General features: G+C 33.9%; 2 protein-coding genes across 2 annotated transcripts; one reads left to right on the plus strand and one right to left on the minus strand.

Annotated features, from left to right (window-relative positions):
* Positions 1-4,858: 4,858 nt before the first annotated feature.
* Positions 4,859-9,429, minus strand: LOC132312960 (UPF0481 protein At3g47200-like). Its single transcript, XM_059811533.1, has 2 exons — positions 8,281-9,429; positions 4,859-6,424 (listed from the first exon to the last, which is right to left on the minus strand). Exon 2 carries the CDS (start codon positions 6,421-6,423, stop codon positions 4,957-4,959), a length of 1,467 nt encoding a protein of 488 aa, XP_059667516.1. The 5' UTR covers position 6,424; positions 8,281-9,429; the 3' UTR covers positions 4,859-4,956.
* A 27-nt stretch (positions 9,430-9,456) lies between these two features.
* Positions 9,457-12,806, plus strand: LOC132312961 (uncharacterized). The gene is made up of 2 exons (XM_059811534.1): positions 9,457-12,094; positions 12,349-12,806. Exons 1-2 carry the CDS (start codon positions 11,863-11,865, stop codon positions 12,675-12,677), a joined length of 561 nt encoding a protein of 186 aa, XP_059667517.1. The 5' UTR covers positions 9,457-11,862; the 3' UTR covers positions 12,678-12,806.
* The last annotated feature ends 859 nt before the right edge of the window (positions 12,807-13,665 follow it).

The following is a 13,665-nucleotide window of genomic DNA, read 5'->3' on the forward strand; positions in this document are numbered from 1 at the left end:
ACCCCACAGCGGCACGAGAGGAGGATTGGCTACTGTCCCTAGACCTTTGGTAACCCCACAGCGTCATCGAGGGGCCCAGATAGCTCAACCACGCTAGGACAACTCCTTAGTCCCCTCTAAGCTATATTAACACTCTGGCCCTTTGGTACCCCTACGGCGACCGGAATTTCATAAAACCATTTCGTAAAAACTCTTTTCCCAAAATTTTCCTTTTTGTTCCAAAATAATTTCTCCCATTTCATGCCCAATGTAAGTGCATGAGTGCATCAGTACCGTGAATATACTCATCATTCTACAACTAACTCAATTTAAGTAAGTAAGGCATAATTTCACAAGAATTTCTTAAGGAATTTCAATATGCTCTTATACAACAATACATCTAGCCTAACGAACATATATAAATCATCACATAGGTAAGTTTTCCACATAAAACATTTAATACAAGCTCTCACATAGCTACATACACATGTTCTAACTACTTCTAAACTACAACTAGCACAAATAAGCATGTCCTGCAACAATTTAGAAGATATAATTCACATAGGAGTAAGAAAATTGTAGATTAAGAGCCCCTACCTCAAGATTGTACAAAACCCTTGAAATAGGTCTCTAATTTCGAACTCCCTAGGAAGCACCAAATCTGAAATTGCTTACATTAGTGCGTAGAGCTCGTCGTGGGCTTTGTTTTGCCTCAAACGGCTTTCAATTCTACCAAGGATTGAGGAAGAAATTAAGAGTGGAAGTTACAAAAGAAAAAGAAAAAAAGAAATACAGAGAGGAAGACAGGCAGCGGGGAGAGAGTGAGATAGCAGAGAATGAGAAAGAAAAAAAAAAAAAAAAAAGTGGTCTTATAACTACTTTAAAAAAGACTGTGGGTCCCTCCACCATCCTTTAATATATATATATATATATACATATATATATATATATATAATTTAAACATTACTGAAATGGTTAGAATTACCATTTCATTTAAGATTGTAGTGCAAATGTGGAAAAGTGGAGTACCGCCTCCCTAAATTCATATGTAAATAATTATTTATTACTATATTCATTTAATCGTATAGTTATATTATGCAACATCCTATATATTAGCAATTATCTACTTTATCTAACCATATAGCTATAAATGTCATTTTAATCTTTGTCAAAAAAATAAGGGAAAATTATATTTTTGTGACCAAAATTAAACATAATTGCTTTATAGTGACCTTAAAGTCAAAAAAAGATGTGTAGTGACCAATGTTGAAACTTAATTGATATTAAGTGACCATTTAAGGATAATTTGGTCAAAAACATTTTAAAATAAATTTTAAATGACAATATTGCCATCTAATACAAATAATAGCTCATTGAATTCATCTCCTATTCTCTCTCTCATCCAACGTTTTCTTTTTTCCTTTTTAGTTTCCAATTTACCAATTTAAAAAATTAGGGTTTCTTTATGAACATTCTCTTTCTGCACCCTTTTTCTCTCTTTTCCAAGGCTCTCCACGATAATCGCAAAACATAATATTTACAGTGACAAATCAAGAAAAATAGTTTCATCCCAAAATGCTCTTTATATAATATTTATAGAGGCGGGTCCTTCTTATTTTGTTACTTTAATATATCATCTTTTTTCAGAATGATAGGTCACGGCTACAAGATGTGGTTTATTTGTTAGTCAATTTAAGTAAGTGTTTATTTAGCTTAATGTACAAGGGTAAGTTTGTCCACTTACATAATAATATATTATAAGAAGGTTATTCAGATAATAAATCCTCAAATGGTCACTTATTAGTAATTAAATTTTAAGTATGGTGACTATTCACCTTTTCTTGACTTTATACTTTACACCAATTATGTTAAGTTTTGGTCACCAAAATATAATTTTCCCAAAATAAGGGAAAATAATCGGAGTCCGAATTTGTTTTGATCGGAATCCAAGTTAAATATGATATGAATTGAATATTCAATCAGAGAATGTGTTAGCAATGAATTGAACATTCAATCTGATAATCCGCTGACAATTCGAATTTAATTATATATTAACTGAATAAATCAGATATGAATTTAACCAATCCGAGATCCTTTGACAGACCTAATCACGTGATGATGACCTCAAATTAACTAATGCAGATGAAGTCAATGCACCATTAGCTTGCGTAACCAGTATGACGGGCGACCTCAAATTCTACGCCTGCTAGTGTGAATTCTTTAACGTTTGAAATTAATATAATTAAAATGCAACTCTAAATGTCAGTATTTATAACAAGAGCGAATGAGTTTTGCATCGGTTGAAAACAACCTTACAACAAACAAAATATAAATTTAATAAGACAATAATAGGGTGAAGTTCATCAATTTATTAGACCCTAACTCACGAAATGATATTGAGTGAGTTAGGTTTACGACTTGTAAGTCACACATAACATGAAAGAGAGAAAGAGAACAAATCTGAGAGTTAAAGTACAAAAATAATAATTTTTTATTTTTTATTTTTATTTTTATTGGTAGTACTTACACATATGTCTCTTCTGAGATTTGAATCCCTGACCTTTCTTTAAGAAGTAAGAGACTGATACTATTAAACTACTGGTCCGTTAATAAATGATCCAATTTAAGTCATATAGAATAAAAATAAGAGCGAAAGTGCAAAACGCGAGAGTGACACTCACTAAGAAGATTATGTGACTTACTAAGACCTCATTATTGTGCTCACCCCATCAGTGATGGAGCCACCTTAGGCCCAGTGGAAACAGTAGCTCCGACCAAAATTTAATCAAGAACATTACAGAGCAAACAAAATAATTACAAAGGCAGACAATTGAATAAATTAAAGATGCATAATACATTTCTTTTCCCAAGCAAAGATTCATAATGCATTTTATTGGAGAGAGAACTAAAAACACAAAAACAAGATTAACGTTGATTCTAGTAAGCAATTGATTCATAATACATTTCTTTTGTTTGTCCTTATCTTAAGCAATTGATCCAGTTCCATCTATTGAAAGCTATTTTCTTGGTCAATCTTGTCCAATGGGTGGACTTTGTTAAGATTTCCCACCCTTGTAATAAGAAGATCAGATTTTAAAATTAAAAAAAAAAAAAAAAAAAAAATCTAGTGTTTTATTCTGTATAATACGGAGTAATGAATAAATAAAAAATATATATCTATTTGCTGACAGTACATAATTACGAGATCTCTCTTAAATTAAGTAAGTATATTCTGAGCACGAAAAGTAGTACACAAGTTCCCTCATGGCTGAAATAAAAGTAAGTTCCACACACCTTAAAAAATTTATGATTCATTAAAGATTAAAAATAGAGAGAGTAAATTTAAAATAACACTTGTATCATTTTAAAAATATAATTATTTCCTTGTAAAGTTAAAGTTAGAATTATCATTTCATTTAAAATTATAATACAAATGTTAAAAAGTGCAAATGTTGAATATAGTAATAAATAATTATGTAATAAGAAGATCAGATTTAAAAATAAAAAATAAAAAAAATAAAAATAAAAATCTAGTGTTTTATTCTGTATAATACGGAGTAATGAATAAATAAAAAATACATATCTATTTGCCGACATACATAATTACGAGATCTCTTGTAAATTAAATAAGTATATTCTGAGCACGAAAAGTAGTACACAAGTTCCCTCATGGCCGAAATAAAAGTAAGTTCGACACTCCTTAAAAAATTTATGATTCATTAAAGATTAGAGATAAAGAGAATAAATTTAAAATGACCGTTGTATCATTTTAAAAATATAATTATTTACTTGTAAAGTTAGGGTTAAAATTACTATTTCATTTAAAATTATAGTACAAATGTTGAAAAGTGCAAATATTGAAAAGTGGAGTACCGCCTCCCTCAATTTATATGTATATAATTATTTATTACTATATTCATTTGATCGCATAGTTATATTATGCAACATCCTATATATTAACAATTATCTACTCTATCTAACCATATAGTTATAAATGTCATTTTAATATTTGTCAAAAAAATAAAAATAATCGGAGTCCGAATTCGTCTGGAATCCAAGTTAAATATGATATGAATTGAATATTCAATCGGATAACGTGTTAACAATGAATTGAACAGTCAATCTGATAATCCGTTGACAATTTGAATTTAATTATATGTCAACTTAACAAATCAGATACTAATTTAACCAATCGAGATCCTTTGACAGACCTAATCACATGTGATGATGACCTCAAATTAACTAATGTGGATGAAGTCAATGCACCATTAGCTTGCGCAACCAGTATGACGGGCGACCTCAAATTCTATGCCTGCTAGTGTGAATTCTTTAACGTCTGAAATTAATATAATTAAAATGCAACTCTAAATGTCAGCATGTATAACAAGAGCGCATGATTTTTGCATCAGTTGAAAACAACCTTACAACAAACAAAATATAAATTTAATAAGACAATAATAAGGTAAAGTTCATCAATTTATTAGACCCTAACTCACGAAATGATATTGAGTGAGTTAGTTTTACAACTTGTAAGTCACACAAAGTAAGAAAAAGAGAGGGTACTCACACATGTGTCTCTCTTGAGATTTGAACTCCTGACCTTTCTTTAGAAAGTAAGAGGCTTATACCATTAGGTCACTGATCGGTTGATAAATGATAAAATTTAAATCACACAGAATAAAAATAAGACTAAAGTACAAAATGTGAGAGTGACACTCCCTGAGAAGATTATGCGACTTACTAAGACCTCATTATTGTGCTCACCCCATCAGTGATGGAGCCACCTTAGGCCCAGTGGAAACAGTAGCTCCGACCAAAATTTAATCAAGAACATTACAGAGCAAACAAAATAATTACAAAGGCAGACAATTGAATAAATTAAAGATGCATAATACATTTCTTTTCCCAAGCAAAGATTCATAATGCATTTTATTGGAGAGAGAACTAAAAACACAAAAAACAAGATTAACGTTGATTCTAGTAATAAGAAAGCATGGCATACATGGTCTGCAAGAGAGTGAGAACTAGAAGCACAACGGCAGCAACGAATGATATGATTGTCCATGGATTGGAGAAATAATCATTTCTTAATGCGGTAATGTATCTGCGGCATCTGACGCCTGAGTATGCTTTGATTCTGCGACAATGCAACCAGGATCGACTGTATTTATCCACATCATCGCATAACTCAGCAAAGCAGAACTCTTTGAGAACCACTTCCCTGCTCATCCTTTTGAAGAATGTCGGAACATCTTCACCACTGCTGGCAGATTTTTCAATTATTTGCTTGTTCTGAAGTAACTCCATGTCTTGTGTGGAAGCTATGAGACTTTTTATGAGCATGGCGTATGATGTAATGTGATGTGTAACGCCGACGCTGCATTGCTCAAAAGCAATGAGGTTCCTAAACACTGTTTCCATTGTTTCATCGATGCTTAACGGTGGCAATTTAATCACTCCTTCACTGCCACTGAATGTTATCTCCAGTAAATCACTCGTGGCGACCTTCTCAATCCCAATTCCAGCCTCTAAGAGTTTTGCTGCACCATGCTTAAATCCCCAAGTATGATGGACTCTAGGATTGATATCTAGAGATGATGGGAGGTAAAAAATGTGCAAGATTTCGAGTAAATGCCTGGCTCTATTTAGGCTGCCACTCTTTAGAACTTTTTTTACTTTCTTTGAATTCAAAGCCTGGACCTGCTTTGAATTCGACTCGGGGAAGAAGAAAAGTAGAGCATATTCAGTGAGAGAACAGGGGAACCGGAAGTCTTCGCCAATGGATCTCTCTATAATTTTAAACAACTTTTGGAGAACAAAAAAGGGAATTTGGTTCTCGAGTAGTGCCAAATCATGTTTTAGGGTTGGAATCATCCAAACACCATTGATTACTTCATCTGGGTTTTGTCCAATATTTTTCTCGGAGTACCTGATAATAAGTTCGACTATGAAGCAGCCATCGACCAGCACAATTTCCCTCAGCTCATTCCAGGTCACGTTGTTGAGGTCTTCTGCATAGCATCCAGTTACTTCTTGCTTCAAACCATTAATAGCTTTGACACACTCTTTCAGTGCCTCTTTTAGTTTTGCACGATCTTTTGTTCGAGCAAGAAGGAAAAGCATGTAACGCCACTTGTGCTCTTCCATTTTCAGCAGATCTTTTCGGCTTTGATGAAAAGGTCCAATTGAAACCATACGTGGGCTATAGGCATCTTCGTTGATGTTTCGTAGTTTGCTTGGAACCCTATAGATACTGAAGTTCAATGACCTTTTTTTTAAAACAAGAAGCGTTTTTTCAATTGTTTTTGTCCAAAATTCATCAGTTCCAGTATCTCCGATTCGTATTTTATTTTTATATTCTTGAAAGCTGATTCCATATTTAACTTCCTCTTCCTCTTCCTCTTCCTTGATTCCATCATATTTAACTTCCTCTTCCTCGGACATCCTGCAAAGTTATTAGAAATAAAAATGGGAAGTAAATGTAGGGACATAGAAACAACACACTTTTTTTTAATTTTTTATTTATTTTTTAATATATATATTTTTTTCATACTGCTCGTGTAATTATAATTTTCTGAATTATAAACTTACTTTTTCTTTTTTTTTTTTTTTTTTTTTATCTTTCTAAATAACCCTGGCACCTAGACCTGTCAACGGTACTCGATCCGATCCGATAATTGGAGATGTTTTTTTTTTTTTTTGGTAAGTAAATTCATATTCGATTTGTTAATAAATGTATATCACATTCTATAAAGGTGTTCTTTTTTATAAAAAGAAAAGAAATTAATGTCAAAAAAATTAAAAAACAATGATAGAAAATAAAAAATAAATAAAATATGGAAGGAAAAGAAAAGAAAAAAAAGATCATTTAATTTTTGTTAATGAATACTTATTATAACATAATTAGTATGTATATCAGGAGATTTATTATTAGTGTATGGATGAGAACACCACACTATTATACGTATAAGATTATGATTATTATTATTATTATTTTGTTAACTCTAATACAAATCTGAATGGAGTATTGATATAATATAAAATATTAATATAAAATATTATTATATATATACATAATCTATATTGGATTTGTTAGGCCAATGGCTTATCGGATTCGAATGGTTATTGAAATTTTTGTTCCATTTCTATCTTCAATCCATTGACAGGTTTATTTAGCACCCACTAATTTTATAGGGACTCAAACACTCAATATTTTACTTTGAAACTTGAAAAGTGCCACAGACTACAACCTAAAATCGGTTTATGAACAAAATATTGTGTGCATGAAGACAGGACAAGTACAGCAAACAACTGAAACTAAAAAAAGCCAATCAAAACACAAAGAAATATGATATTTAAACGAAAGTGGGTGTTAAACCTAAAACACTATGTACAATATCTTTCAAGTGGAATTTATATGTACAATATTATTACTCAAGACATATACGAGAGACATAAGGGGAACAAAGCAAGCCAAATGGCTAACCAAGAAGCCAGAAAACACAAGGAAATTGAAACCAATCTCAAATTGGACCCAAAAAAAATAAAAATTTGGGAGCCGCACTCCAACAAGAAGGCAAACGTACCAGGAGCAGCGACAGGTAAGACACAATTGAAGCAGCCCAGGTAAGAGTTACTATAAAAATAGGTGTTGGAAGTGAGGTGATGATCTAAAAATCATGAGAAGGGGCACAAACCGAATAACGGAAAATTCCACTTTCTTTAAGCTTCAAAATAATAAGAATAAGAATAAGAATAAAAATAATGAAATGGAAGATTCCACAAGCCAAGCTAGAGGTCTAGATTGACTTGAATTGAGAGGAGTTAAAAAAAAAAAAATACTGGGGTATGTTTTGCTCGGCCTTATATGATGGACACACTTGTTAGTCTAACTTAAAATTAAATACTGTTGAATTGCAGTCTTGGCCCAAAGAAGAAAGGAAGCCGAACAATTGGATCAGTGTATGAAAAAAGCCACAAAGATTTTGCTGGTGATGAAAATTGGCCATTGTAGAGCTATCTTAAATGGGTGATATTCTATTAATCTTGCAAACTAACGGAAGGACGAAACAGTGGCAAGGTACAAATAGGGAGGACCAAAGACGATGAAGTCAGTGGACTATAGGCCATGGATTTCTGATGAACCCATTGCATTGCTGGGGGAAGGATATTAGATGATTGAGTTGTCTCTATTGGAGCAATAGGACAGGAGTTAATCTAATAGCTAGTGAAGGATGGACGATGGCAAGGACTGTACTCTTAATATATATCTAATTTGGTACCAATTAGTTGAAATATTACCTGGATCTTGCCTCTCTTTACCGGAAAGGATTTCTTTATGCTGTTCTGCTGCCAACCTTATGCTTCAGTTTGACTTGGCTTTGCTTATGGTCTCCTCTTTGGCACTGATCGTGGTTCTCAGTCTCACTTAAATCCTGAATATATACCATTTATATTTCCCACTAGAATCTAATTAATTGCAAATTATTGAAGAGAAGAGTTTGTAACAGCTGGATTATTTCTTATTTAATTATTTTAATATACTTAAATGGGGATTTATTGGTATGAGGCAAATTCGGATATATAGCTTAATTAAAATTAATCAAATATATCATGAAAAAACATAAAGATCGAGTACGACCTGTCTTCTTGCTATATATCCGAATTTGCCTATTAAAATAATTAAATAAGAAATAGTCCGGACAACCTCGTGAATAGTAATACAGACGTTTGGCTAAATAGCCATTGAAATTACCATGCCTTGATTAAGGCAAATATCACATGAACCAAGGATGGGCCATGTGAAGTGAAGCTGCACTTGTTTTAAGGTTTGTTTAAGTCTAAACAAAATATGCTGCAGATCTAATACCATTTAGAAGTTAACTGTAGCATGCGTAAGCAGTGACATCTAGGAGAATACTTCTATCCTGCGTTCATCCTCCCGGCGTACTTGGCAACATATTATTGCGTCACGTGTTCAATACTAAAATAATTATGAAAATGGGTCATGCCCATTTTTGCGAGTTAAACCGGTTTTTTCCTCTCTCTCTCGCTAAATGCAGAAACCCGAATCTCAGTCTCAGCCTCCGCCTTTCCACTCCTTCTCCCACCACCATCAACGCCATCATCCACACCGACGACCACATCGGAAGGAGACAGCTCGAGGAAGAAGAGAAAGCAAGCGTGTAACAGCGATTTCTACGGCGTAAATGATTCGGTCTCTTCCAATTTCGCGTCGGTCGCGCCGGTGACGCAGCAAGGTCTCGTGCCGGTGTGGGCCGTTGGCAGTGGCGGGAGGGTTCTTCTGCCGAACGCCATCCCTGACAAAGAATTTTTCATGATTCCTCCTGCCGTTGCTGCCATTGCTGGACCTTCGAATCAGCCACAGTTATGGGCAATTTCAGCCACAACGACCTCTCTCAGGCTTCATTTGGATACACGGAGAAAAGAAAGGAAATGATTATAAAAAAAAAAAAAAATAAAAAAAAAAAAATGAAATGATAATTATAATTTATATTTATATTAGAATACATATGAAAGAAAAAAAATGAATTGATAATATTGTTGTTTAAGTAACACAAAGGAGAGAAAAGAAAAAAAAAGATAATAATGAATTACCATCTTACCCTTTTTGATAAGGTTAGTAGGACAAAATCATTTCAGCCTCTCATCGCCTCTATCTCTGATCCTCTCTCTCTCCAACTGCATATCGGCATATCATTTTAATTTGTTCCAAAAATCAAAACCCATATATTTCAAGCTTGCCCCCCTCTCTCTGCAACTGCTAACTTATATGTATGGGTTTCATCTGATTTCAAGGTTTTTCTTGTAATTTTTTTTTTTTTCTATTGAATGTTGATAGATACATCTAAAATTTCCGCTGAAGCTGACTTGAGCTCATCGATGAGATCATTCATAGACACACACATCAAAATAACGATATATATATATATATATATGTTTGTGTTTGTATAGATGTATATACACTCTGCAACTGCTAACTTGTATGTATGGGTTTTAATTTAAATTTTTTTCTAAAATCAACTAATCAAGGTTTGTAATTCTTGTTTTGCAACTTTCTCTCTCTTTGCAACTGCGCAACTCTCTCTTTCTCTCTCTCTTTCTCTGCAACTGCATATATATATATATATTAGCCTGCCCAATAGCCTCCATCTCCTTCTCAGTCTCCCTCTCTCTCGCTGCAACTGTATATCAAAACCTATATCCGCATATCATTTCAGATTGTTAAAAAAATCAAAACCCATATCAATCAATTTCTATCACCTGTTGTTCTAGTTTGGTCGCTGTTCACAAAGTTTCAGTCGACTGTCTCTCAACTCCTTGCCCCTTCTGTAATTTGCTCTATTTTTTTTCAAATCTTGTCAATTTTGGAGGGATTCCAAATGAGGGATTGTTATCCCTCCAAATCTCTCCAAATCATTTCTTTTTTTTCCTATTCCTTCCATCCAAACACACTCATCTCTATCCTTCCCTGTTTTTTTTTTTCTCCAAATCCCTCTAAATTTCTCAATCCAAAAGAAGCCTTAATGTATCCGCCTTTCCACTCCTTCTCCCACCACCAAGGCAAGTCAATGTGTACTACAACGAGGCCAGTTGTGAGAGGCTCTTCCCACGCGCCGTCCTCATGGACCTTGAACCGGGCATATAAAGACAGAGACCATGGTTTGCTTTCACGGGTCTGTAAATTTTTTTATTTTTTTATGTAGTTTGTTGTTTTGCTTTCACGGGCCTGTAAATTTTTTAATTTTATGATTTTCTTTTAATGCCTATTGTCAATTTTCCAGTCTTATTCAGACCATAAAAAGGAAAGCAGATTTTGTGGTGGGGTGGGTATTTGCGATTTCTTAGTTGGTTTTTGTTTTATTGGTCTCTCTCTTGACAGTGGTTGTAGTTTGGGAGGTACGCATCAGATGAGTTGTTCAAATTTTGTGTTTCAAGTAAAAACCAATTGATTTTAGGGTTCAAAAAGGGTTTCAAATTTTATATCGTACCTTTACTTTTCTAGCGGATGGTCTCGCCGTAGGACCTGTGGCCGATCTCTCTGGCAGAGTGTGCCGATGCGACGTCGTTGAGGATGATGGCGTTGATGGTGGTGGGAGGAGTGGTGGAAAGGCAGAGGCTGAGAATGAGAATGGAGTCTTTTACATTTAGAGAGAAAGAGAAGAGCGGGTTTAAACCGCAAAAATGGGCATGACCCATCTTCATATTTGTTTTAGTATTGGATACGTGGCACAATAATATGTTGCCACGTATGCAGGGAGGATGAAGTTCATCCGCCCCCCGCAGGATGGAAGTATTGTTCTGAGTCTCCTGACATCTATAGCTATCTGATGTGTGCGAGTGTGACTTCCAAGATAAATAATGATGAGAAGACTAGCGTGCCACCAATTTATATATAAATCAGAAATTTATCACTTCTTTTCTTTCTTTCTATCATGCCACCGATTTATATACAATGGTAAAGTGCAAGAAACTCTCTTTATATAAAAATTATGCACAAAATACTCCTCATGTTACATGTTAAGTATGAGTATATTTATATAAACAACCCTTCAATATTTGAAAATTTTGTTGTCCAAATTGTTTTCGAAATATTTCTTGACAATCAAATTTTGACATATTTTTGTTATTATTATTATAAAATTTCAAAATATCATTTTTGATTTTGAGGGGGAGAGTTTTTATTTTTTTTTTTTCGTCTTCGTCTTAAATGCATTTTACTCTTTAAATGTCCTTAGTTGCTCACTTTAAAAAATTGCAGATATTTATTCATTTATTAACATCTAGCATGTTGGATGAGTATCGAGCTATATATACATATAGCGAGTTTAGAAAATGTGAGTGGTGAATTAGGAAGTCCTGATGGATGGGAAAAAATACCTTCTGAAATCTAGCGACGACTATGCCTATGACCTTATTCATGAACCCGGCAGTCCCGTAAGTAAGAAACGAAAAACTAGTGACGCCGGCGTCATCCTTACTAACACTCCACCCCAAGGAGTGGAGGCAGGTCTTCAAAACCCTAGATCTCGACTCGCTACTACTCCAAACGAGAAGGCTCTCAAACCTTTTCCAAACAATGGCAAAGCTCCAGGTAATTTGTAGTTTAATCTACATATCACCAAGCATTAATTCAGCCAGCAATACCAATTTGTAGTTCATAGATCATGATCGATCTTAAACAAAATTCATCTTTGTATGTGGATCACTTAAATATATACATATATGACATGCACACATGATATATATATATATATATATATGTATTATCAAAAGGATCTTTTCTAGCAAATGAGTTCTTAGTGCAACTTCCGAAGAATATTGATCTTTTTGCCCTTCTTTATACAGATCAGAGAAATAATCAGGAAGGGCAAAGATTCTCCAAGTGGCCTACAATGAGGAGAATTTTGAATGATTTTAAGAAGACTATGGAACCCAGTCTTCGGACACTTCTAGAAGAACTCTCGAAAAATGATCTTGATATGGAACATTGCCTTGAGATAGCTGATTCAGCAAATGTCCTGTCCCTCTTCAGGTTTTCAAATCCTCAGTTTGAAGATTTTTTTAACAAGGCTGGCAATGGAGAAAAGAAGTTGCGTGAAGGATTGATGCAGGTGAAAGAAGGTCACGAGCTCTTAAGATCTGCCGTAAAGGGCATGTTAAAGAGCTCCCTCTGAGTCTGAGTGATCAATTCTAGATCAAGGCCTATGTTATGTTTCTTTTTCATTTTGGTCTATTTTCAATTAATGTTGTTGTACGTGCTGTGCTTGATCTTTAATTTGAAGTGTGTATCCAATTTGAGTTCAGATGATTCTTTTCTTTTATTTGGTAATTTCTAACTATTTATTAAATTTAATTCAACAAGGGAACTGAAAAAATTAATTTCATTATGACTTTTAAAATTATTTGACCAAATAGAAAAATATAAATTATTACTCTGTATGTCATTTCTATATTGTTACATGATTACAACCAACCAATGAAATCAGAATCACTATTTCATTTGTGCACCATTCACGTTTTATTTCCAATTACATTCCATCTCAATGTATCAATCAAACTTAGTCCAAGTAACTTCACACGAACTTTGTTTCATAACGAGGCAGCAAAACTTCTTTTTTTTTTTTTGGTCGGTAAGAAAAGGCAAAACTTTGTTAGCAGCTTCAAGGCAAAAGCAAACTCTTCATGATAATTAGATTAGGAGTCACAGCGAATTCATTTTCATGCTTCTTTCGGGCTAAAAAGGTCGTCCTTATGGATTCATTCAAAAATAAAATGAATCAAGTGAGGGTTCAAATCCATCTTCGGAAGGATAACCACCAAGAAAGACCATTCAATCCCGATCATATGCCTTACTTGCCCACCTTGAGAACCATATGCGCTGTTTTACCCCTGCGTTTGTTCTGTTGATAATGCAAAACTTCGTGTATTACTAAAACGACCTGTGATATGACGACCGGCTATGAAGCACTTTGATTTTCACTAATATCCCACTATGGTTGACTAAGTCCAATCGCGTAGGATTCCGGAACGGCACACGCTAAGCACTGCCTCAGCACATGACTTTAAATTTTGATTAAAGTTGATGAAAAACAAATGGCAAGTGTAACCCGTGGAAGTTTGTTCATTTATTAAAAAGTTTAAGTTATTAAGTGGACTTTTCAT

Source organism: Cornus florida, unplaced genomic scaffold (genome assembly GCF_030987335.1).
Source record: "Cornus florida cultivar Cherokee Brave unplaced genomic scaffold, ASM3098733v1 CherokeeBrave_3.0.0_Hap2_Chr06, whole genome shotgun sequence".
NCBI lineage: Eukaryota > Viridiplantae > Streptophyta > Magnoliopsida > Cornales > Cornaceae > Cornus > Cornus florida.